This window comes from Ylistrum balloti, unplaced genomic scaffold, assembly GCF_031769215.1.
Source record: "Ylistrum balloti isolate Yb309-2 unplaced genomic scaffold, AGI_CSIRO_Ybal_v1 Utg370290, whole genome shotgun sequence".
Taxonomy (NCBI): domain Eukaryota; kingdom Metazoa; phylum Mollusca; class Bivalvia; order Pectinida; family Pectinidae; genus Ylistrum; species Ylistrum balloti.
Window position 1 is genome coordinate 371,380 of NW_026782220.1, and position 25,161 is coordinate 396,540.

The 25,161-nt window shown below is 39.4% G+C and overlaps 1 protein-coding gene across 1 annotated transcript; it reads left to right on the plus strand.

Annotated features, from left to right (window-relative positions):
* The first annotated feature begins 230 nt into the window (after positions 1–230).
* LOC132552984 (MPN domain-containing protein-like) lies at positions 231–24,518 on the plus strand. Its single transcript, XM_060217190.1, has 12 exons — positions 231–431; positions 961–1,107; positions 2,239–2,331; positions 3,219–3,634; positions 4,502–4,545; positions 7,616–7,799; positions 10,594–10,690; positions 16,372–16,540; positions 20,674–20,744; positions 22,404–22,493; positions 23,618–23,710; positions 24,432–24,518. The coding sequence occupies exons 1-12, from the start codon at positions 231–233 to the stop codon at positions 24,516–24,518; spliced, it is 1,692 nt and encodes a 563-aa protein (XP_060073173.1).
* The last annotated feature ends 643 nt before the right edge of the window (positions 24,519–25,161 follow it).

Genomic DNA, 25,161 nt, shown 5'->3' on the forward strand with positions numbered 1-25,161 from the left:
ACATAAGGCAAATGTGTTTCTTTTCAATTTCTTTTTTAATTTTTGTTTTCTGTCTGTTTTTTTGTTTTTTGTTTTTTTTTTTGACAGGTAATAATTTGTTATGAGAAATTGCTTCTTTTTTAAAGGGAGATAATATGTAATGAGGGATCTTTTTTTTCTTTAAACAAAAAATATAGATGATCTGTAAACATTTGTGTTGTTATTTCTAGCATCCTGTAAAGTGAGCAGAAATGTCCACAAAAGATGAGATTGAGGAAGAAGAAGGTGGATATGATGAGGAAGAAGATGCAGAAATGGTGACAGAAGGACATCACATGACTACCACTCCGGACTCCAAACCAATCATCTCGGGAAGAAGTGTCACCCTACAAATGTTAATTACAGACCACATCATGGAGCCAGGAAATGCTGTGCTCACATTAAAATATCTGGTACAGAACTTATCCCATATATCTGGTGTAGTACTCACCCTAAAATATCTGGTACAGAACTTATCCCATATATCTGGTGTAGTACTCACCCTAAAATATCTGGTACAGAACTTATCCCATATATCTGGTGTAGTACTCACCCTAAAATATCTGGTACAGAACTTATCCCATATATCTGGTGTAGTACTCACCCTAAAATATCTGGTACAAATCTCACTCCATATATCTGGCACAGTATTTGCCCTCAAATATCTAGTACAGCCTATCTAAGCAAGAGAACAATGTAGTTAGTAACATATTTGTCAGTGGTATGGGGCTTGTCAGACTCCTTGATTAACTTCAGTTGTCTATCAATAAGTACCAGTATCAATCTCACTCACATCCATTTTATATTATTTTTATTTTACCCAGGCTTATTGTCCTGTAAAAAGCCTACACTTTAACAGTGAGTTGGAGGTTACATGGTGACCCCTTGGCTAAATAAGGATAGATACAGTAACAAACAGACAATATCTTTCTACTACTCCAGGGGCGCAAGTTCATTGCAGACCTGCTGCCGAACGGAAAGATTCAAACTCCGGCAACCAAGGAAGTGTTTGCTACGCCAAGTGCATGGGCTCAGCACTGTAAACGCCAAATCAATCCGGAGAAAAAGTCAGGATGTGGCTGGGCCTCTGTGAGTATTAGATATCTTTAGGGTAGATGGTGATGCTTAGGCTTAAGTGTTGAATTACCGGTACTTTCAGCTGGCATTCATGGGCATGTAAATGACTACGGAATAAGGGCAAACCAAGCTTCATGTTTTATTTGCATTTATCTGGTAGCTATTCTTAACTCATGCCAACTGTATGCAATTCAATGCTTATATGCACTGTTTTCAATATCCATCTTATCCTGAAGGAATTCAAAGACAACCTCCAGTTTACTTATTTACTTTCACTTTGCCGATGTTGGCAGTTCTTGACCTCGTAATTTACACCTGACTTTAGTAAGGTTACATTGTAGTGATTCCGTGCCATGGTAATTATTTAACAGTAAACATGATAAATGTAGGATTTTAGAAGACTGGACGTGTTATATTGATTTTAATTAACAAGGTTAATCATTGACGAGTCCTATTCAGTGTTAAAGGAATCTGACCATTTCTACATGATATAGATTTACTTCTATTTACAATAAAAAGTCTCTTCTCTGTTCGTCAGATAAATGCTCAGATATTAGGTTCTGTACTGCTGGGACAATCATATATTGTCATTAATTGTGACATTTTTCCATTAGATAATTTTTCTGAAGCTAGCCCAAAGATGACAGTAACTGTAGCATTATCACATGTTCTACTACATAATATTCATGGGGACTGAAAAATTGCTTTGACTCAACCGAAATGTCAACTCAATGAAATTTGAGTCATCCAAAATAAAATTACAAAGATATAGAAGGATAAAGATTTGGACTTAAAAAAGTATTTCGACTCATATGGAATTTCGACTCCAGCAATTTCAAGACAATGAGTTTCAAATGTATAATATTGATGGGGTATTTGATTTTGCTGCATTTGCAGTCATCAAAGAAATCAAATACCTAGCAGTTAACACAGATAAAGATATAAGGAAATCTGTGATATGTCTGTATACAGGAATACCAACGTATACACATTGGGGAAGTATAATACTCATTAACTAGTCTTAACTGGGCAATTGATGTGTTACTCAGTGCTATATCTCAGTTAACAGCAAGTTCAGCAGACAGATTTGATATGAATGTTACATAATTCCTATTTAGATTCCACTAATAATCTGTGTTCTAGATTATGTATAAGGGACGGAAACTGGACTCGTGGAAGACATCTTGGTTCCGGAAATATCACCCACACAGTCCAGCACGCAGTCGAGAAACTCCGGTCAGTATAGTCGAAACTTTTTTCAGTAAAGGATGTTAGTATTGAAGGTTTGTTGGGTTAATCACCTCAGTAGCAACAAGGGTCATTTTGAGACTGAATAACATGTTGGAGGCACTCAAAGACACAACTTCAACACAGGCTGGTCAATTTTTCAGCTCTCTGAGAAGTACAAACTTTCTTAGGTAGTGAGCTTCAAACCTTACACCTTGGTTCTCCACCCGATGTTACGTAGATCAACAATCGACTGAGCTAATGTGGTCCGTGGTATTGAATAATTCTATTTAATAACTAATTTTGAAGATGAAATTTAATTTCAAACAAAAAAAATGATTCAATGAAAATAAAACCAATGGTGGAAACATCTCTGTTGTATGACTTGACAAAAATAAAATCCATTTTGCTGCAAGGTTCTCGTGAACCTGTTTGTTCAAATTCGTTAATATTTCGTAATTCTAAGCTTGTAGTTATTGTGTCATGTGTTGTTTGTCGAGAATTGTTTTGTTTTAATTAATTTTTTCTTCAGTTATAATGTACCGTTTGGTCTTTCCAAAATCTACTTGGTAGAGAGATTCCTTAATTGATGTAGATCCTACTTAAGATAGATAGTGATAGACACAGAGCAGAACAGCAATGAAATTTGGGGCATTGGTAATTTTAATATGGTAGTACAGTACAGCCTAAATAGAAACAAATACTCTGATTCGGCAATTGAATTTGGTGACTATTCATTACACTATGAATATAACATCCACTTTTGTAAACATTTGCATCTGTAAGGGGAGTTGTGTGGATCATAGGATTATTATATAACAGGCCTGTTACAATAAGTAATTGCTGGACTAAGGAATCTACAGTCTTTTAATCTGATTTCTATCTTTAATTTTCAGTCTCCGCGGAGTATATGTAGTGATTTAAATGGTGAACCATCTGACCTCCGATCACGGCCCCCATTGGAGTTGGGGTCACGACCTCATTCAGATCTAGGGTCAAGGTCTCACTCTGATGTGATATCACGACCTCCATCTGAACTAGGGTCACAAACTCCCTGGGATTTAGGGTCACAGCCTCACTCTGATCTGGGTTCACAACCTCCTTCTGATGCAGGTTCTCGACCTCCTTCTGGTCTTGGTTCACACCATTCTGAGGTTGACCCTCAAACTGACGTAGAACCAAGTACAGATAAGCTTGATGAGGGCTGGGACAGAGTGTCGGGCCCATCAGAGGAAGCAGCACCTCTTGATCTCACCGCAAAACCTGCCCATACCAGTACTCCAGTTTTCAATGGAGGAAGTCAAACACAAAGGTACACCAGCCTTCAAAAACCTGTGATAATACTGTTAAAACATTGTATTTCTGTGAATTTTACAAGATTTGTTCTTAAAAGCAGTTATATAAATAGCCTTTGATGACAGATGAGAGTCTTAGTGTACAGGATGAAACTGTAGAACCCAGAGTAATCTTTTTGAGAAATGGAGTCTGTTTTTAAAGGTGATAACATCAAACATTGTCTGGTCAATACTACAATTGCCTCTTGTAATATAAGGACATTGAAAAATATTGGTAAAAACATCTCAGTAAGGTAGCTTACACCCTTAATACTAGCCAGACAATAACATCTCAGTAAGGTAGCTTACACCCTTAATACTAGCCAGACAATAACATCTCAGTAAGGTAGCTTACACCCTTAATACTAGCCTGACAATAACATCTCAGTAAGGTAGCTTACACCCTTAATACTAGCCTGACAATAACATCTCAGTAATGTAGCTTACACCCTTAATACTAGCCTGACAATAACATCTCAGTAAGGTAGCTTACACCCTTAATACTAGCCTGACAATAACATCTCAGTAAGGTAGCTTACACCCTTAATACTAGCCTGACAATAACATCTCAGTAAGGTAGCTTACACCCTTAATACTAGCCTGACAATAACATCTCAGTAAGGTAGCTTACACCCTTAATACTAGCCTGACAATAACATCTCAGTAAGGTAGCTTACACCCTTAATACTAAATGTAACAATAACATCTCAGTAAGGTAGCTTACACCCTTAATACTAAACGTAACAATAACATCTTGCTAAGATAGCATATACCCCTACTACTTAAGATACCACTAAAACATATCTTTGACAGGAATTATTTCATGTCTGGGTTTTTGTTTACAGGTCATCTGTTGAGAAAAGTAATGGGAACTCTCATCAAGAGGAAGGTATGAAAAAATACTCCACTTTATTTAAATCAGAGACTCAGAACAATGTATAGTGAATATTTTTTTCACTACAGTTCTCTTTAATAATAACTTATCTCTAGTGCTGACCTGTTGATAATGACCTTCTCTCTGTAAGCTAACCAGTCTAAAAGCAGCAGCTATTGACATGTACTTGTCACTAGGGATTACAATGATGGGTTGTTGGAACAGCAGCTATTGATATGTACTAGTCAATAGGGATTACAATGATGGGTTGTTGGAACAGCAGCTATTGATATGTACTAGTCACTAGGGATTACAATGATGGGTTGTTGGAACAGCAGCTATTGACATGTACTAGTCAATAGGGACTAGTCACTAGGGATAACAATGATGGGTTGTTGGAACAGCAGCTATTGACATGTACTAGTCAATAGGGATTACAATGATGGGTTGTTTGAACAGCAGCTATTGACATGTACTTGTCACAAGGGATAACAATGATGGGTTGTTGGAACAGCAGCTATTGACATGTACTTGTCACAAGGGATAACAATGATGGGTTGTTGGAACAGCAGCTATTGACATGTACTAGTCACTAGGGATTACAATGATGGGTTGTTGGAACAGCAGCTATTGACATGTACTTGTCACTAGGGACTAGTCACTAGGGATAACAATGATGGGTTGTTGGAACAGCAGCTATTGACATGTACTAGTCAATAGGGATTACAATGATGGGTTGTTGGAACTGCAGCTGTTGACATGTACTTGTCACAAGGGATAACAATGATGGGTTGTTGGAACAGCAGCTATTGACATGTACTTGTCACAAGGGATAACAATGATGGGTTGTTGGAACAGCAGCTATTGACATGTACTAGTCACTAGGGATAACAATGATGGGTTGTTGGAACAGCAGCTATTGACATGTACTAGTTACTAGGGATTACAATGATGGGTTGTTGGAACAGCAGCTATTGACATGTACTAGTCACTAGGGACTAGTCACAAGGGATAACAATGATGGGTTGTTGGAACAGCAGCTATTGACATGTACTAGTCAATAGGGATAACAATGATGGGTTGTTGGAACAGCAGCTATTGACATGTACTAGTCACTAGGGATAACAATGATGGGTTGTTGGAACAGCAGCTATTGACATGTACTAGTCACTAGGGATTACAATGATGGGTTGTTGGAACAGCAGCTATTGATATGTACTAGTCACTAGGGATTACAATGATGGGTTGTTGGAACAGCAGCTATTGACATGTACTAGTCAATAGGGACTAGTCACTAGGGATAACAATGATGGGTTGTTGGAACAGCAGCTATTGACATGTACTAGTCAATAGGGATTACAATGATGGGTTGTTTGAACAGCAGCTATTGACATGTACTTGTCACAAGGGATAACAATGATGGGTTGTTGGAACAGCAGCTATTGACATGTACTAGTCACTAGGGATTACAATGATGGGTTGTTGGAACAGCAGCTATTGACATGTACTAGTCACTAGGGACTAGTCACTAGGGATAACAATGATGGGTTGTTGGAACAGCAGCTATTGACATGTACTAGTCAATAGGGATAACAATGATGGGTTGTTGGAACAGCAGCTATTGACATGTACTTGTCACAAGGGATAACAATGATGGGTTGTTGGAACAGCAGCTATTGACATGTACTAGTCACTAGGGATAACAATGATGGGTTGTTGGAACAGCAGCTATTGACATGTACTAGTTACTAGGGATTACAATGATGGGTTGTTGGAACAGCAGCTATTGACATGTACTAGTCACTAGGGACTGGTCACTAGGGATAACAATGATGGGTTGTTGGAACAGCAGCTATTGACATGTACTTGTCACAAGGGATAACAATGATGGGTTGTTGGAACAGCAGCTATTGACATGTACTTGTCACAAGGGATAACAATGATGGGTTGTTGGAACAGCAGCTATTGACATGTACTAGTCACTAGGGATAACAATGATGGGTTGTTGGAACATCAGCTATTGACATGTACTAGTTACTAGGGATTACAATGATGGGTTGTTGGAACAGCAGCTATTGACATGTACTAGTCACTAGGGACTAGTCACAAGGGATAACAATGATGGGTTGTTGGAACAGCAGCTATTGACATGTACTAGTCAATAGGGATAACAATGATGGGTTGTTGGAACAGCAGCTATTGACATGTACTAGTCACTAGGGATTACAATGATGGGTTGTTGGAACAGCAGCTATTGACATGTACTAGTCACTAGGGATTACAATGATGGGTTGTTGGAACAGCAGCTATTGACATGTTCTTGTCACTAGGGACTAGTCACTAGGGATAACAATGATGGGTTGTTGGAACAGCAGCTATTGACATGTACTAGTCACTAGGGACTAGTCACTAGGGATTACAATGATGGGTTGTTGGAACAGCAGCTATTGACATGTACTAGTCACTAGGGACTAGTCACTAGGGATAACAATGATGGGTTGTTGGAACAGCACCTATTGACATGTACTAGTCACTAGGGATTACAATGATGGGTTGTTGGAACAGCAGCTATTGACATGTACTAGTCACTAGGGACTAGTTACTAGGGATAACAACGATGGGTTGTTGGAACAGCAGCTATTGACATGTACTAGTCAATAGGGATAACAATGATGGGTTGTTGGAACAGCAGCTATTGACATGTACTAGTCACTAGGGATTACAATGATGGGTTGTTGGAACAGCAGCTATTGACATGTACTAGTCACTAGGGATAACAATGATGGGTTGTTGGAACAGCAGCTATTGACATGTACTAGTCAATAGGGATAACAATGATGGGTTGTTGGAACAGCAGCTATTGACATGTACTAGTCAATAGGGATAACAATGATGGGTTGTTGGAACAGCAGCTATTGACATGTACTTGTCACTAGGGACTAGTCACTAGGGATAACAATGATGGGTTGTTGGAACAGATAAAATTCAATGATATCATTAAAACATAAGCAGGAAGAGTTTTCCTAGCGTTGTTGAGTTTAGAGAAAGAATTGTTTATTTAGATCTTTGGTTAAAACTGTTGCAGCTTTGAATCTGTCCTTAAAGACCACACCTACGAACGAGAAAAGAAGGATGAAGTTGTTAGCCACCCCGTCTGCCACACCCCCTGTCACACCCCCTTCAACTCCTGCCTCTGAAACAAATAATAACAATGTGTGTGACCGAGTGTCCATTCGGCACTCTGCACTCAAAAAGCGCAGCCAAAACATGTAAGTAATTACCTTTGACACTCGATACTGAAACAATGCAGCCATGTAACATGCAGTTTTGACACTTCCCATTAGCACTTAAGTTGAGTGGGAAAAAAAATCCAAAGAGGTGGAGGAGTCCAATGTCCTGTGGGTGGTACTGGTTGGTAGATGTATGGGTAGAGGAGTCCAATGTCCTGTGTGTGGTACTGGTTGGTAGATGTATGATTAGAGGAGTCCAATGTCCTGTGTGTGGTACTGGTTGGTAGATGTATGATTAGAGGAGTCCAATGTCCTGTGTGTGGTACTGGTTGGTAGATGTATGAGTAGAGGAGTCCAATGTCCTGTGTGTGGTACTGGTTGGTAGATGTATGGGTAGAGGAGTCCAATGTCCTGTGTGTGGTACTGGTTGGTAGATGTATGATTAGAGGAGTCCAATGTCCTGTGTGTGGTACTGGTAGGTAGATGTATTGGTAGAGGAGTCCAATGTCCTGTGGGTGGTACGGGTTGGTAGATGTATGGTTGGAGGAGTCCAATGTCCTGTGGGTGGTACTGGTTGGTAGATGTATGGGTAGAGGAGTCCAATGTCCTGTGTGTGATACTGGTTGGTAGATGTATGAGTAGAGGAGTCCAATGTCCTGTGTGTGGTACTGGTTGGTAGATGTATGGGTAGAGGAGTCCAATGTCCTGTGTGTGGTACTGGTTGGTAGATGTATTGGTATGAGGAGTCCAATGTCCTGTGTGTGGTACTGGTTGGTAGATGTATGGGTAGAGGATTCCAATGTCCTGTGGGTGGTACTGGTAGGTAGGAGTATAGGTAGAGGAGTCCAATGTCCTGTATGTGGTACTGGTAGGTAGATGTATTGGTAGAGGAGTCCAATGTCCTGTGGGTGGTACGGGTTGGTAGATGTATGGTTGGAGGAGTCCAATGTCCTGTGGGTGGTACTGGTTGGTAGATGTATGGGTAGAGGAGTCCAATGTCCTGTGTGTGATACTGGTAGGTAGATGTATGGGTGGAGGAGTCCAATGTCCTGTGTGGTACTGGTTGGTAGATGTATGGGTGGAGGAGTCCAATGTCCTGTGGATGGTACTGGTTGGTAGATGTATGGATGGAGGAGTCCAATGTCCTGTGTGTGGTACTGGTTGGTAGATGTATGGGTAGAGGAGTCCAATGTCCTGTGTGTGGTACTGGTAGGTAGGAGTATGGGTAGAGGAGTCCAATGTCCTGTGTGTGGTACTGGTAGGTAGATGTATTGGTATGAGGAGTCCAATGTCCTGTGGGTGGTACTGGTTGGTAGATGTATGGGTAGAGGAGTCCAATGTCCTGTGGGTGGTACTGGTAGGTAGGAGTATGGGTAGAGGAGTCCAATGTCCTGTGTGTGGTACTGGTTGGTAGATGTATTGTTATGAGGAGTCCAATGTCCTGTGGGTGGTACTGGTTGGAAGATGTATGGGTAGAGGAGTCCAATGGCCTGTGGGTGGTACTGGTAGGTAGGAGTATGGGTAGAGGAGTCCAATGTCCTGTGTGTGGTACTGGTTGGTAGATGTATGGGTAGAGGAGTCCAATGTCCTGTGTGTGGTACTGGTTGGTAGATGTATGGGTAGAGGAGTCCAATGGTCTGTGAGTGGTACTGCGTGGTAGATGTATGGGTGGAGGAGTCCAATGTCCTGTGGGTGGTACTGCGTGGTAGATGTATGGGTGGAGGAGTCCAATGTCCTGTGGGTGGTACTGCGTGGTAGATGTATGGGTGGAGGAGTCCAATGTCCTGTGGGTGGTACTGGTTGGTAGATGTATGGGTAGAGGAGTCCAATGTCCTGTGGGTGGTACTGGTTGGTAGATGTATGGGTAGAGGAGTCCAATGGCCTGTGGGTGGTACTGCGTGGTAGATGTATGGGTGGAGGAGTCCAATGTCCTGTGTGTGATACTGGTTGGTAAATGTATGGGTAGAGGAGTCCAATGTCCTGTGTGTGGCACTGGTTGGTAGATGTATGAGTAGAGGAGTCCAATGTCCTGTGTGTGTTACTGGTTGGTAGATGTATTGTTATGAGGAGTCCAATGTCCTGTGGGTGGTACTGGTAGGTAGGAGTATGGGTAGAGGAGTCCAATGTCCTGTGTGTGGTACTGGTTGGTAGATGTATGGGTAGAGGAGTCCAATGGTCTGTGTGTGGTACTGGTAGGTAAATGTATGGGTAGAGGAGTCCAATGTCCTGTGTGTGGTACTGGTTGGTAGATGTATGGGTGGAGGAGTCCAATGTCCTCTGGGTGGTACTGGTTGGTAGATGTATAGGTAGAGGAGTCCAATGGTCTGTGTGTGGTACTGGTAGGTAAATGTATGGGTAGAGGAGTCCAAGGTCCTGTGTGTGGTACTGGTTGGTAGATGTATGGGTGGAGGAGTCCAATGTCCTCTGGGTGGTACTGGTTGGTAGATGTATGGGTAGAGGAGTCCAATGGTCTGTGTGTGGTACTGGTAGGTAAATGTATGGGTAGAGGAGTCCAATGTCCTGTGTGTGGTACTGGTTGTGAAATCCTAAGTGGATACTGTAGTTTTCTTTTAGAGTGATATAGACAATAGGTTATAACAGGCAAACATTAAGTTGTAGTATCAACACCAGGGATTATTGACCTGTTTGGTTCTGAAGATGGTTGACCTAGCCAACCGAAACTTGTCAACAAATAAAATATGAGGTTACAGACTTCCTGGGTTGATGCTCCATCTTATATCTGCTTCTTAAGCTGAGTGTTAAGTTTTTATTAACATCCTGAAATTAAATTTGAGCTTATGCTTTCAGTTACTTTAACAAATTCATGTTTTAGTGACCCAAACACACTGGTGGAGTGCGAAGCTTTCAGTAACCTTGACAAAGTGCAGCCATTTACTGTCTCCATGACAACCAATGCGTCCCTGCTTATGGTAATTATAATGTTTCTATAACATCTATAATAATACTTGTAGTGTTTTGTACTGTTTGTATGTACACTGAAGGATAGAATACATTATATGAATATACTACAAAAGATTTCCATGTTTATTGATGCATAAATATTACTGTAACAGTATTCATATTGGTGGATTTTATTTTTGTATGTAGATGGAGTAAATGTCAGTTGATAAGTTAAATAAGACATCAACATTGGACTAAATTTTCACTGGAACTATATTATGTGGTTGAACCATGTGAAAATAACAACTTGACAGTATTTTGAAAAAAAAGATACATTCAGTCAGAAGTTATTAAAGAGATCTATTGTAGGCTGAGTAAGACAGCATACAATTTATATTAAAACCTTTTTCAGCAAGTGATATTTTTAACTCCCAAGAAAATCAGCATGTTATGTGTTAATGTATCAAACCCTGTTGTGTAAAAATGAGAGTAATACTTGGTCATCTTGATGTTTTACCACCAACATGTGTGATTCAGAAGAATTCAAGTTCTAGATTTAAAATGGAATACATTGTGTTGTCTACATTGAATTATCTCTAAAAGCTCAAGAGATTGTGAATGTTTTAATTACCACAGCTCTGGAGCCATCATATTGGAACTCCTTAATCATATTTTATACATTGTATGCAAATTATGTAGGACCCTCTCAAATAAATTGTTACAAGAATATGCAAATATTTACACCAGATGAAATAGTAAAGAAAATATTCAAAATCATTTCTGATCTGTTTAAGAAAGTGTTCTGTGCAGCGATTGTACTTGTGTTAAGAGAAAATACAAATGTATGGTGTGTATGTATGTGTGTGTATGTATGTGTGTATGGTGTGTATGTATGGTGTGTATGTATAATTTGTATGTATGGTGTGTATGTATGTGTATGTATGGTGTGTATGTATAATTTGTATGTATGGTGTGTATGTATGTGTGTGTATGTAAGTGTGTGTATGGTGTGTATGTATGGTGTGTATGTATAATTTGTATGTATGGTGTGTATGTATGTGTGTATGTATGATGTGTATGTATGTGTGTGTATGGTGTGTATGTATGGTGTGTAAGTATAATTTGTATGTATGGTGTGTATGTATGATGTGTATGTATGGTGTGTATGTATAATTTGTATGTATGGTGTGTATGTATGATGTGTATGTATGTGTGTGTATATATGGTGTGTATGTATAATTTGTATGTATGGTGTGTATGTATGGTGTGTATGTATGATGTGTATGTATGTGTGTGTATATATGGTGTGTATGTATAATTTGTATGTATGGTGTGTATGTATGGTGTGTATGTATGATGTGTATGTATGTGTGTGTATATATGGTGTGTATGTATAATTTGTATGTATGGTGTATATTTAAGAGTATATCCGGTGTATAAAATCAATATTGTAGTAAGGGTTTGGTATATACAGGGTAGGGTTTGGTATATACAGAGTAGGGTTTGGTATATACAGGGTAGGGTTTGGTATATACAGGGTAGGGTTTGGTATATACTGGGTTGGGTTTGGTATATACTGGGTTGGGTTTGGTATATACTGGGGTAGGGTTTGGTATATACTGGGGTAGGGTATATTGGTAGGGTTTGGTATATACTGGGTAGGGTTTGGTATATACTGGGTAGGGTTTGGTATATACTGGGGTAGGTTTTGGTATATACTGGGTTGGGTTTGGTATATACAGGGGTTGGGTTTGGTATATACTGGGGTTGGGTTTGGTATATACTGGGGTTGGGTTTGGTATATACTGGGGTTGGGTTTGGTATATACTGGGGTAGGGTTTGGTATATACTGGGTTGGGTTTGGTATATACTGGGGTAGGGTTTGGTATATACAGGGTAGGGTTTGGTATATACTGGGTTGGGTTTGGTATATACTGGGTTGGGTTTGGTATATACTGGGTAGGGTTTGGTATATACTGGGGTTGGGTTTGGTATATACTGGGGTAGGGTTTGGTATATACTGGGTTGGGTTTGGTATATACTGGGGTTGGGTTTGGTATATACTGGGGTAGGGTTTGGTATATACTGGGTAGGGTTTGGTATATACTGGGGTTGGGTTTGGTATATACAGGGGTTGGGTTTGGTATATACTGGGGTTGGGTTTGGTATATACAGGGTAGGGTTTGGTATATACTGGGGTAGGGTTTGGTATATACAGGGGTTGGGTTTGGTATATACAGGGTAGGGTTTGGTATATACTGGGGTTGGGTTTGGTATATACTGGGGTAGGGTTTGGTATATACTGGGTAGGGTTTGGTATATACTGGGTAGGGTTTGGTATATACTGGGGTAGGTTTTGGTATATACTGGGTTGGGTTTGGTATATACTGGGGTTGGGTTTGGTATATACTGGGGTAGGGTTTGGTATATACTGGGTAGGGTTTGGTATATACTGGGGTAGGGTTTGGTATATACTGGGTAGGGTTTGGTATATACTGGGTAGGGTTTGGTATATACTGGGGTAGGGTTTGGTATATACTGGGTAGGGTTTGGTATATACTGGGGTTGGGTTTGGTATATACAGGGTAGGGTTTGGTATATACTGGGTAGGGTTTGGTATATACTGGGTTGGGTTTGGTATATACTGGGGTTGGGTCTGGTATATACTGGGGTAGGGTCTGGTATATACTGGGGTAGGGTTTGGTATATACTGGGTTGGTTTGGTATATACAGGGGTTGGGTTTGGTATATACTGGGTTGGGTTTGGTATATACTGGGTAGGGTTTGGTATATACTGGGGTTGGGTTTGGTATATACTGGGGTTGGGTTTGGTATATACTGGGTAGGGTTTGGTTTATACTGGGGTTGGGTTTGGTATATACTGGGGTAGGGTTTGGTATATACTGGGTAGGGTTTGGTATATACTGGGTAGGGTTTGGTATATACTGGGGTTGGGTTTGGTATATACTGGGGTAGGGTTTGGTATATACTGGGTAGGGTTTGGTATATACTGGGTAGGGTTTGGTATATACTGGGGTTGGGTTTGGTATATACTGGGTAGGGTTTGGTATATACTGGGGTTGGGTTTGGTATATACTGGGGTTGTGTTTGGTATATACTGGGTAGGGTTTGGTATATACTGGGGTTGGGTTTGGTATATACTGGGGTAGGGTTTGGTATATACTGGGTAGGGTTTGGTATATACTGGGGTTTGGTATATAGTTGGGTTTGGTATATACTGGGGTTGGGTTTGGTATATACTGGGTAGGGTTTGGTATATACTGGGTAGGGTTTGGTATATACTGGGTAGGGTTTGGTATATACTGGGTAGGGTTTGGTATATACAGGGTAGGGTTTGGTATATACAGAGTAGGGTTTGGTATATACAGAGTAGGGTTTGGTATATACTGGGTAGGGTTTGGTAGGGTTTGGTATATACTGGGGTTGGGTTTGGTATATACTGGGTAGGGTTTGGTATATACTGGGGTTGGGTTTGGTATATACTGGTATATACTGGGTAGGGTTTGGTACATACAGGGGTTGGTTTGGTATATAGTTTGGTATATACTGGGAGGGTTTGGTATATACTGGGGTTGGGTTTGGTATACAGGGTTTGGTATATCTGGGGTTGGGTTTGGTATATAGTAGGGTTTGGTATATACTTTGGGTTTGGTATATACTGGGGTAGGGTTTGGTATATACTGGGTACAACAGTATATATGTTTCTGTTATGTAATACGAGGTAAGACTTAACTGACATCACAGTATATACTAGACAACAGATTTGTCTGATGCCACTGAAGATGAGGTAAGACTTAACTGACATCACAGTATACTAGACAACAGAATGTCTGGTGCCACTGAAGATGAGGTAAGACTTAACTGACATCACAGTATACTAGACAACAGAATGTCTGGTGCCACTGAAGATGAGGTAAGACTTAACTGACATCACAGTATACTAGACAACAGAATGTCTGGTGCCACTGAAGACGAGGTAAGACTTAACTGACATCACATATACTAGACAACAGAATGTTGGAGCCACTGAAGACGAGGTAAGACTTAACTGACATCACAGTATACTAGACAACAGAATGTCTGGTGCCACTGAAGACGAGGTAAGACTTAACTGACATCACAGTATACTAGACAACAGAATGTCTGGTGCCACTGAAGACGAGGTAAGACTTAACTGACATCACAGTATACTAGACAACAGAATGTCTGGTGCCACTGAAGACGAGGTAAGACTTAACTGACATCACAGTATACTAGACAACAGAATGTCTGGTGCCACTGAAGACGAGGTAAGACTTAACTGACATCACAGTATACTAGACAACAGAATGTCTGGTGCCACTGAAGACGAGGTAAGGTTTAACTGACATCACAGTATACTAGACAACAGAATGTCTGGAGCCACTGAAGACGAGGTAAGACTTAACTGACATCACAGTATACTAGACAACAGAATGTCTGGTGCCACTGAAGACGAGGTAAGACTTAACTGACATCACAGTATACTAGACAACAGAATGTCTGGTGCCACTGAAGACGAGGTAAGATTTAACTGACATCACAGTATACTAGACAACAGAATGTCTGGTGCCACTGAAGACGAGGTAAGACTTAACTGACATCACAGTATACTAGACAACAGAATGTCTGGTGCCACTGAAGACGAGGTAAGACTTAACTGACATCACAGTATACTAGACAACAGAATGTCTGGTGCCACTGAAGACGAGGTAAGGTTTAACTGACATCACAGTATACTAGGCAACAGAATGCCTGGTGCCACTGAAGACAAGGTAAGGTTTAACTGACATCACAGCATACTAGACAACAGAATGTCTGGTGCCACTGAAGACGAGGTAAGACTTAACTGACATCACAGTATACTAGACAACAGAATGTCTGGTGCCACTGAAGACGAGGTAAGACTTAACTGACATCCATGTTTCTGTGTTTGCTAGGGAAATCTGTCTTTCCTTTGAAAGAAGACATCTCACACAAGCATTAAATGACATGGTAGCATATTGGGAAGAAAGCACTTGTGAACATTTTGCCTAGAATTCAGGTGTCATTCCTTTTGTAGGAAAATGCTGCTTACTTTAGACCAAAGTCTTTTAAGATCACTCACTAAGTGATCATATCTTATGTTGTATAAACTTTGTCATTAAGTTTTGGCCTCATTATTGATTGTGTTATGTTTTGAGTTTGACATCACAGCTTACAATGTCTTGTCATGTATTGAGTTTGACATCACAGCTTACAATGTCTTGTCATGTATTGAGTTTGACATCACAGCTTACAATGTCTTGATATGTATTGAGTTTGACATCACAGCTTACAATGTCTTGTTATGTATTGAGTTTGACATCACAGCTTACAATGTCTTGAGAAAACCGTGTTATTTGTTTGTGTGATATAAACTGAGACGTGTATTCTTGAGATAAGATATTTGAAGAGCAGTTCCTTTTTGATTAGAAATCTCTACTTTGAGTTACCTCTGTCTGCATTACACACAGTAAAATGATTAAATTTTATCGTGCTGGTGATGAGACTGAAAGATTCATCAGTATAAGTCATATCAATGGTTTAATGTTTTGTCTTTATATACAAGTGTCGTATTGTAAGGGTTGTGATTATATAGGAGTAGATGGGACAACAGAAAAAATGTTGAATATTTGACCTTTGATTATAGATCAGGAAACAGATGACACGAGTCGGTCTGTCATTAGTTGGCTGGTATCACAGTCATCCGTACTGCCAGCCTGATCCGTCCGTGAAGGACATCGACTGTCAGATGTCCTATCAGCTACGTATGAAGGGCAAAGGCTCCACCTACTTCCCTTGTGTTGGGTGCATTGTGGGTAAGTGTCAGTTTTGGTTGTATTGTTGATTTACATAAAAATGAATTTCTGTATCCTGCAGTAAAATTATAGACATTCCTTGTCACTCAAGTTCATTATTTATTTCAATGTCTGTGCTAGGAATCAAACCCGGGACCCCAGGCTTTCTGGTCCAATGCTTAACCAATCAAACCCGGGACCCCAGGCTTACTGGTCCAACGCTTAACCAATCAAATCCGGGACCCCAGGCTTTCTGGTCCGACGCTTAACCAATCAAACCTACTGGTTTGACGCTTAACCAATCAAACCCTGGACCCCAGGCTTACTGGTCCGACGCTTAACCAATCAAACCCGGGACCCCAGGCTTACTGGTCCGACGCTTAACCAATCAAACCCGGGACCCCAGGCTTACTGGTCCGACGCTTAACCAATCAAACCCGGGACCCCAGGCTTACTGGTCCGACGCTTAACCAATCAAACCCGGGACCCCAGGCTTACTGGTCCGACGCTTAACCAATCAAACCCGGGACCCCAGGCTTACTGGTCCGACGCTTAACCAATCAAACCCGGACCCCAGGCTTACTGGTCCAACGTTTAACCAATCCAACTAAAGAGATTTTTTCACTAGCCGAGCAGTATATTGCGACTAGCACTTTACCAGTGTTATATACTCACTCTCTAGGAAAGAAATCGTCCTCGAGTTTCCAGGGGTTACAGGGATGCTGGTATGGTGTGGCTAAGTACTATTCCCGGGTCCCTACATGGGCACCAGTGTAACAGAGGTCATTATTAATTTCAATGCCTCTTCTAGGAATCGAACCCGGAACCCCTGACTTACTAATCTGATGCTTAACAGATCGAGCTGATGAGAAGTTCTCTTTAGCTAAGCGGTATTTGCAGTTAGCATTTTACCATGGTTACACTTATGGATTCTTGTCATGATGAGCTTATTGTAGGAAAAAATAAAGTAGCATTGGCCTAACAGCAATATCTATAGATGGATGTATTTCTAGGCATGGGCTTATTGTTTACTGACAAAGCATATCATGTCACAAAGGCAGCTTTATCACTACCACCTGTTGTTTTTATACTTTTTTTTTTTCTCTCCTGTTAAAGCTTTATTTTTGTATCAATTGTTGTTTTTACAGTTTACAAACACAGAAAGTTGAATTATACATGTAAATATAGGTAAAATTGATCACTCAACACAATGGGCCAGACTGGGTAAAATAAACACAAAACGAATTACTTCTTTTTATCAATATCAGGTTTGAGTAACGCGGCTGTCTGATCTCAGAAACAGGATCACTCTACATGTAGTTAGAAAGGATGGGTAGACATATTGGAAACTATGTTGTGTTTTGTTTTCGGACAGCAATGAACATTACCCATATCAGGATCAGTTGCTTTTCAGCAAAATTATCAACAAATTAGCTTATTCACCAACTACTTGTAATATTACAAGTCCCTGTAATTCTATCTGAGTAAGGTTAATCTGTAGTGGCTCCATTAGTTACATCAAATCCTTTCATTGATCCAATGATTTTGTTGACTTAAAAGATTCCTGGAACTAAGATAGGTCCATGAGTCTCGTTTAAAGAATATTGAATATGTATGTATACAGAGAGGTCATTACATATCTGAGACAATATATTCCACTATTGCAACCAACCAACAACAAATTCCTTCTTGCTGATAATTCTGATCTTGGTAAATTACTATTTTCATTTTCCTGCCAGCTACAACAAACCTTTTTAATTCAATTTCATAGAGTTGATTAAAAACTTTCATTAGGTGAAAACATTTATATGAAATTGACAAGAATCCATTTCCTATACCCAAGATTGTGTGATTTTTATGGGACAGCTCACAAATATATTGACAAATATTTCAGGCAAAATACCATCCAAAGCTAGTGAAGAGTATCTCATTATTTAAACTTTTTTCTGGCTATATGTAGGATATAATATAAAATTCATTGCTTGAGAAGCATAGGTCTATATTTTACTTAAAATGCTTGTTCAAGTTTCACATAACAAAAATCAACCTCCCAGAAATTGTTTTATATTTATAGATTAATTTGTAAGAATGTCGGTTTGCTTTAGACGTCCTGTGAATAGTAAGGGTCATTTTGAGATGGGGTCTCCGTGTATTTGCTGGTGACTAGCTCACTGAACAACATACCAGAGGACCATCAATTAGGGTAAACTGTGTTACCAAGGGACATGACCACACCACCTCAGACTGGTCTGTTTTGGTAGGGAACATTGAACCACACACCTCTGACCTGCACTTAAGCTTTCATAGGCAAACACTCTACTGACTGAGCTATCATGATGACCCCTATATACCAATATAATCCTTGAAATGTAGAAAATTAGATGTAAAACATCATTACTTTGATATCTAAATAAATGCTGGTGGTCAACAGGCACAGCAGTAGCCCTTCTACCACTTACACCCTGGCAAAACTTAAATAACTTGCAAATTGTTGTTCAAGTGAAAAAGTTCATAGTAAATGGTTATTTATGTGCCATTAAATGATAAGCCCATGCCTAGCAATAAGCCTGAACATATCTATATATAGTTTCAGTACTAAATGTGCATATCCTCAAATAAGCCCATGTCACTGTGCACCTCTCTTCTTATAGTTCACTGTAAATTAAAATGTTTTAGTGGGGTGGTGATCTTATTTCAACACTTTTTGTACGTAAAGTATTGCTCTGAAATGATTGTGGTAATTGCAGTTTCTATCTGCTACATACACAGTAACGATCATGTTTATAATGATTATGTTTATAACGATTATGTTTATAATGATCATGTTTATAACGATTATGTTTATAACGATTATGTTTATAATGATTATGTTTATAACGATTATGTTTATAACGATTATGTTTATAAGGATTATGTTTATAATGATTATGTTTATAACGATTATGTTTATAACGATTATGTTTATAATGATTATGTTTATAACGATTATGTTTATAATGATCATGTTTATAACGATTATGTTTATAACGATTATGTTTATAATGATTATGTTTAGAATGATCATGTTTAGAATGATATCAGTGGCAGGAGGAATGGAATCGATATACCGATAATAAATTGCAATCCATAAAACCTATCATTGGTGAATGCTATATAGACAACCATTGAGACAAAGTTGTCCTTGCCTGTCTTTGGACGGGCTATACTTACTTACACTTACACATTCATATATGTTGAAAGACCTAGATTTTCCTCAATGCATAGGATGTGGTGAGCCATTCGCAGTTAAACACTTTTTATTGGACTGCATTGACCTTCTGTCTAAAGACCCTTTATGAAACTGTTGAGATGAATAAAATTGTAGGTTATCTGAGGGATGCTGGTCTGTGACTATGACTTACCATTTTAATCTTTTGTGATCAGATTTTCAGTCTTTTGCCTTACAGTTTGTTTGATTGTATTTCCTGTGTGTTTCACCGGTTGATGGCCATAATGACCTTTACGTGTTTACGGAACATTAAGAATGTAATAATTATAATTATTGTCTAATGAATGTGAAAAATTATATTATGAACTAATATAAATGTGCACAATAAATATGATAAACTTAAATTACAGTCATTGTCGAGAAACATTTCGGGTAGATATCAAGTTGTATTGTGGTTAGATCAGGGTGCATTGTGGGTAAATGATAACGTCCATTGTGGGCTTCTTTCAAGATATATGGTAAGAAGACTGCATTGTATGGTGTGTCTGATCATGTGTCTCATTCTGACAGTGGCAGAATGTTAAAATGCTTCACCATATACAATGTGTACACGACACAAATATTAATTTCAGGAGTTATCACCCTTTATCATTATTCTTTGTGATAAAAGAAAGACTATAAACTTATGTAGGAAAACAATCGTCAGTGCTTTTGTCCTCATAGAGAACCCTTTGGTTTTGTCCTGTCTTAAACTTGATCTAATATACATGAAAAAATGCATTTCAACTTTAACATCAAACTTTTTTCTCCTTTGTCAAAAAAGAGTGAAACATACATGTGGAAGTTAAACAAATATGTTGATAACACTAATCAAGTTGGGTCTGAATCTTTTTATCCATGCACTTTTAGTGTACTTTTTTGTATTTCTTTCGCTAATATTTTTCAGCTCCATATAACAGAAAGACAACAAAGAAAACGTCATCACTGCAGATCTTCATGGTCATGCCTCCATTAGAGGTGAGAGGTTGTTAAGGTCACAGACCCTTTCAGGTCATAGGTCAGGGGCCTTGAAAAAACACCCTATAACATTTATATTGGTTGGTACAGTTAGTCTCAAAGTTACTTATTTAAAGGTTTACTTTAAAATCATTAATTTTGCAGGAATTTTATTTTTATTGGCATCGCTTATACTCTTAATCCACAAATTTTTAGTAGATTTATTAAGTTATATTTATCCGCAAAATCAGGTGTCCAGGTAAAAGTTGTTTTTTTTTTTCGAAAAATTCACTAAAATTGATTTTACAGTATCTGTTAGGTTAAAAACATTTTGTCATGTACTTTTGTCAGGAGTATGGAACATTATCTTGACTATGAGGTTTGATATAGGTTAAAAAAGTCCAAACTTTACTAATGTAACCCTTCATGCCTTATTTGGAAATTCTATACCTTTAACTGTACTATGTATAAGTTATTAGTTTTACAGATGTGTAGAAATTGTGGTGATAATCATTAATTGTTTTTTGATATTTTAGATTTAAGTTTTAAAAACGTAAAATTGTTGACCAGAATCAAAATATGTATTTACACGTTAGATTCTCCTTCATATGATATGATTGATCTCACCTTGTCTGAAAAACAACAAAAATTCATTTGAAAGTATTCAAACATTATCATTGGAATAAAGTAGTTTCCCTACCTGGTGGAAAAACAGACTGCAAAAGCAGGCTTTGTTAAGAAACGGAGGAAAACCAATGAAAAATGGTATTGTAACTGATAGTGGGCTTATTTCAACTGATACTGGGCTTATTTTAACTGACACTTGATTTTATTTTAGCTGATACTGTGCTTATTTTAACTGATATTTGGGCTTATTTTAACTGATACTGGATTTATTTTAACTGATACTGGATTTATTTTAGCTGATACTGTGCTTATTTTAACTGATATTTGGGCTTATTTTAACTGATACTGGATTTATTTTAACTGACACTGGGCTTATTTTAACTGACACTGGGCTTATTTTAACTGACACTTGATTTTATTTTAGCTGATACTGTGCTTATTTTAACTGATATTTGGGCTTATTTTAACTGATACTGGATTTATTTTAACTGACACTGGGCTTATTTTAACTGACACTGGGCTTATTTTAACTGATACTTGATTTTATTTTAGCTGATACTGTGCTTATTTTAACTGATATTTGGGCTTATTTTAACTGATACTGGATTTATTTTAACTGACACTGGGCTTATTTTAACTGACGCTGGGCTTATTTTAACTGACACTGGGCTTATTTTAACTGATACTGGATTTATTTTAGCTGATACTGTGCTTATTTTAACTGATACTGGGCTGATTTTAACTAAAACTGCGCTTATTTTAACTGATACTGGGCTTATTTTAGCTGATATTGTGTTTATTTTAATTGGTAATGGGCTTATTTTTACTGATACTTGGCTTATCCTAACTGATACTGGGCTTATTTTAACTGAAACTGGGCTTATTTAAATTGGTAATGGGCTTGTTTAAACTGATACTGGGCTTATTTTAACTGATACTGTGCTATTTTAATTGGTAATGGGCTTGTTTAAACTGATAATGTGCTTATTTTAACTAATGGTGGGCTTATTGTAATTGATTCTGGGCTTATTGTAATTTATGATTAAATTTCAGAGCCAGCCTTCAGACTATGGTATTCCCATGAAGGTCAAGTACTCCCTGCGACAAAATCAGTCGGTAACTGAGGACCTGCTCACAGAGATGGTCAGTATTGTCCACTGTCATCATGGCAACAAACTTAGTTATGTTTAAATACATTAATCTTCATTTCTTATTGCCTGAGGGTGAGAGAGGCTTTTGTTACTTCAGGTCTAATTGTGAGTTAACAGGAAAAAGGATAATGGGGTAGGGATGGGTAGGGATGGGTATGGATAGAAGAGGAGGCAGGGGAAAGAGGATAGGGGATGGGGGTATGGTTAGGGGAGGGGCCAGAGCATAGGGGATAGGGAGATGGAGGAGGGGGTTGGTTAGGAGAGGGAGTAGGGGATAGGGGATGGTGGGGTATGGTTAGGGGAGGGGATAGGAAATAGGGGATAGGGAGATGGAGGAGGGGGTTGGTTAGGAGAGGGAGCAGGGGATAGGGGATGGTGGGGTATGGTTAGGGGAGGGGATAGGAAATAGGGGATAGGGAGATGGAGGAGGGGGTTGGTTAGGAGAGGGAGCAGGGGAAAGGGGATTGTGGGGTATGGTTAGGAGAGGGGATAGGAAATAGGGGATAGGGAGATGAAGGAGGGGGTTGGTTAGGAGAGGGAGCAGGGGATAGGGGATGGTGGGGTATGGTTAGGGGAGGGGATAGGGAGATAGGGAGAGTATGATTAGGAGAGGGGGCAGGGGATAGGGAGATGGGGGGTATGGATAGGAGAGGGGGCATGGGATGGGGAGATGGGGGTATGGTTAGGAGAGGGGGCAGGGCATAGGGAGATGGGTTGTTATGGTTAGGGGAGGGGCCAGGGCATAGGGAATAGGAAGATGGGGGTATGGTGAGCGGAGGTGATAGGGGAAAGGGGGATGGCGGGGTATGGTTAGGAGAGGAGGCAGGACATAGGGAGATGGGAGATTATGGTTAGGGGAGGGGCCAGGGGATAGGGAATAGGGAGATGGGGGTATGGTGAGGAGAGGTGATAGGGGAAAGGGGGATGGCGGGGTATGGTTAGGAGAAGGGGCAGAGGATAGGGGGATGGTATGAGTATGGTAAGGAGACGGGATAGAGGGACACTGTTTTGAGGTATTTGACTAAATGTTCTTATCTATGTAGAGATGTGAAGTTCCTACTTCTCAGTTGTATATGAATCTTTTGTCGCTCACTTTCTTTGTTTTTGTTTTTACAGCGAGTGATTGCAGATTTTTATCGTGGGGCACCAGACTTCCTAAAGTTCAGACAAATATGGCAGCCATCCATCTCATACATGGACAAAATCAAGGTACAATACCTCTTGATTAAAGTGGAGGGATGGGCTTGTTACTGGACTATAAGTCCAAGGGGCAGTACTTTACCTCTTGATTAAAGTGGAGGGATGGGCTTGTTACTGGACAATAAATCAAGGGGGCAGTACCTTACCTCTCGATTAAAGTGAAGGGATGGGTTGTTTCTGGACAATAAGTCCAAGGGGCAGTACCTTACCTCTCGATTAAAGTGGAGGGATGGGCTTGTTACTGGACAATAAGTCCAGGGGGCAGTACCTTACCTCTCAATTAAAGTGGAGGGATGGGCTTGTTACTGGACAATAAGTCCAGGGGGCAGTACCTTACCTCTCAATTAAAGTGGAGGGATGGGCTTGTTACTGGACAATAAGTCCAGGGAGCATTACATTAACTCTTGATCAAGGTCAGGGGATGGGCTTATTACATGACAATAAGATAATACAGAACAGCAATCTGAATGGATAGCCTAAATAAGTAGTATTAAAAGCGCTTTGACCCTCGACTCTGTTCTGCTTTTCGACATGATGTAGCAGACTGGTAATAAAAATGGAATGAAGATTTATAGATGCAATGTTGAGGTTTTGAGTATGTGCAATCACTTCCATGAAAATCAAAATGTAAAGTTGACAAGTATGGTTATAAGAGCTTGATTTAAGATCTCATTACCTATTGTGAATATCACAGTGATGCATGTCCATCTTATTGTTTTTTTGTTGGTAGTGCTCCTTGGCTCGACGACTTCCAGAAGATCAGATGGAGAGTGGAACATTCCTCGACTTTGTTCAACATATTCTGACACCAAAATAAGACATAAAGACCAAACTGCCTATACACTACCACCAAAGTTAAGATTGAATAATATTTGCCTAGGCAGTATTGACTGAAATCTAACTATCGAGATTCTCATGCTGTCAGAGTGAAAAAGTCAGTCTAGAATACATTGTTTGACCGATGTTGACTATGTAGCTTCCAAGAGCGAAATGATGTGTGAATTTCCAATCATGTTGTTCCTCGGACAAAAACATAACTTGTTTAAACATGGTTGTTTCATCTGTGGCTTCCAAGAGCACAGTATTGCTTTAAATAACCTAATATACAGAATTCTTCCTTAACAAGTTGTTCATGATGTGAATGATTAGAATGTTTGTTCAGATATGATACATTGTATGGGGTTGTGGAAGTGAATATTTCTCGAAGGTTCGTGGAAGCAAGTATTTCTCCAGGATTGTTGGGAGTGAGTATTTCTTCAGGGTTGTTGGGAGTGAGTATTTCTCCAGGATTGTTGGGAGTGAGTATTTCTCCAGGGTTGTTGGGAGTGAGTGTTTCTCCAGGATTGTTGGGAGTGAGTACTTCTCCAGGATTGTTGGGAGTGAGTACTTCTCCAGGATTGTTGGGAGTGAGTGTTTCTCCAGGATTGTTGGGAGTGAGTACTTCTCCAGGATTGTTGGGA

Bases quoted from the DNA above. Each gene is read 5' to 3' on its own strand.
- LOC132552984 (XM_060217190.1), top strand. From the start codon at position 231: ATGTCCACAAAAGATGAGATTGAGGAAGAAGAAGGTGGATATGATGAG. The intron at 1,108-2,238 runs GTGAGTATTAGA...TCTGTGTTCTAG, and splicing joins CAGGATGTGGCTGGGCCTCT to ATTATGTATAAGGGACGGAA. The intron at 7,800-10,593 runs GTAAGTAATTAC...TTCATGTTTTAG, and splicing joins AAAAAGCGCAGCCAAAACAT to TGACCCAAACACACTGGTGG.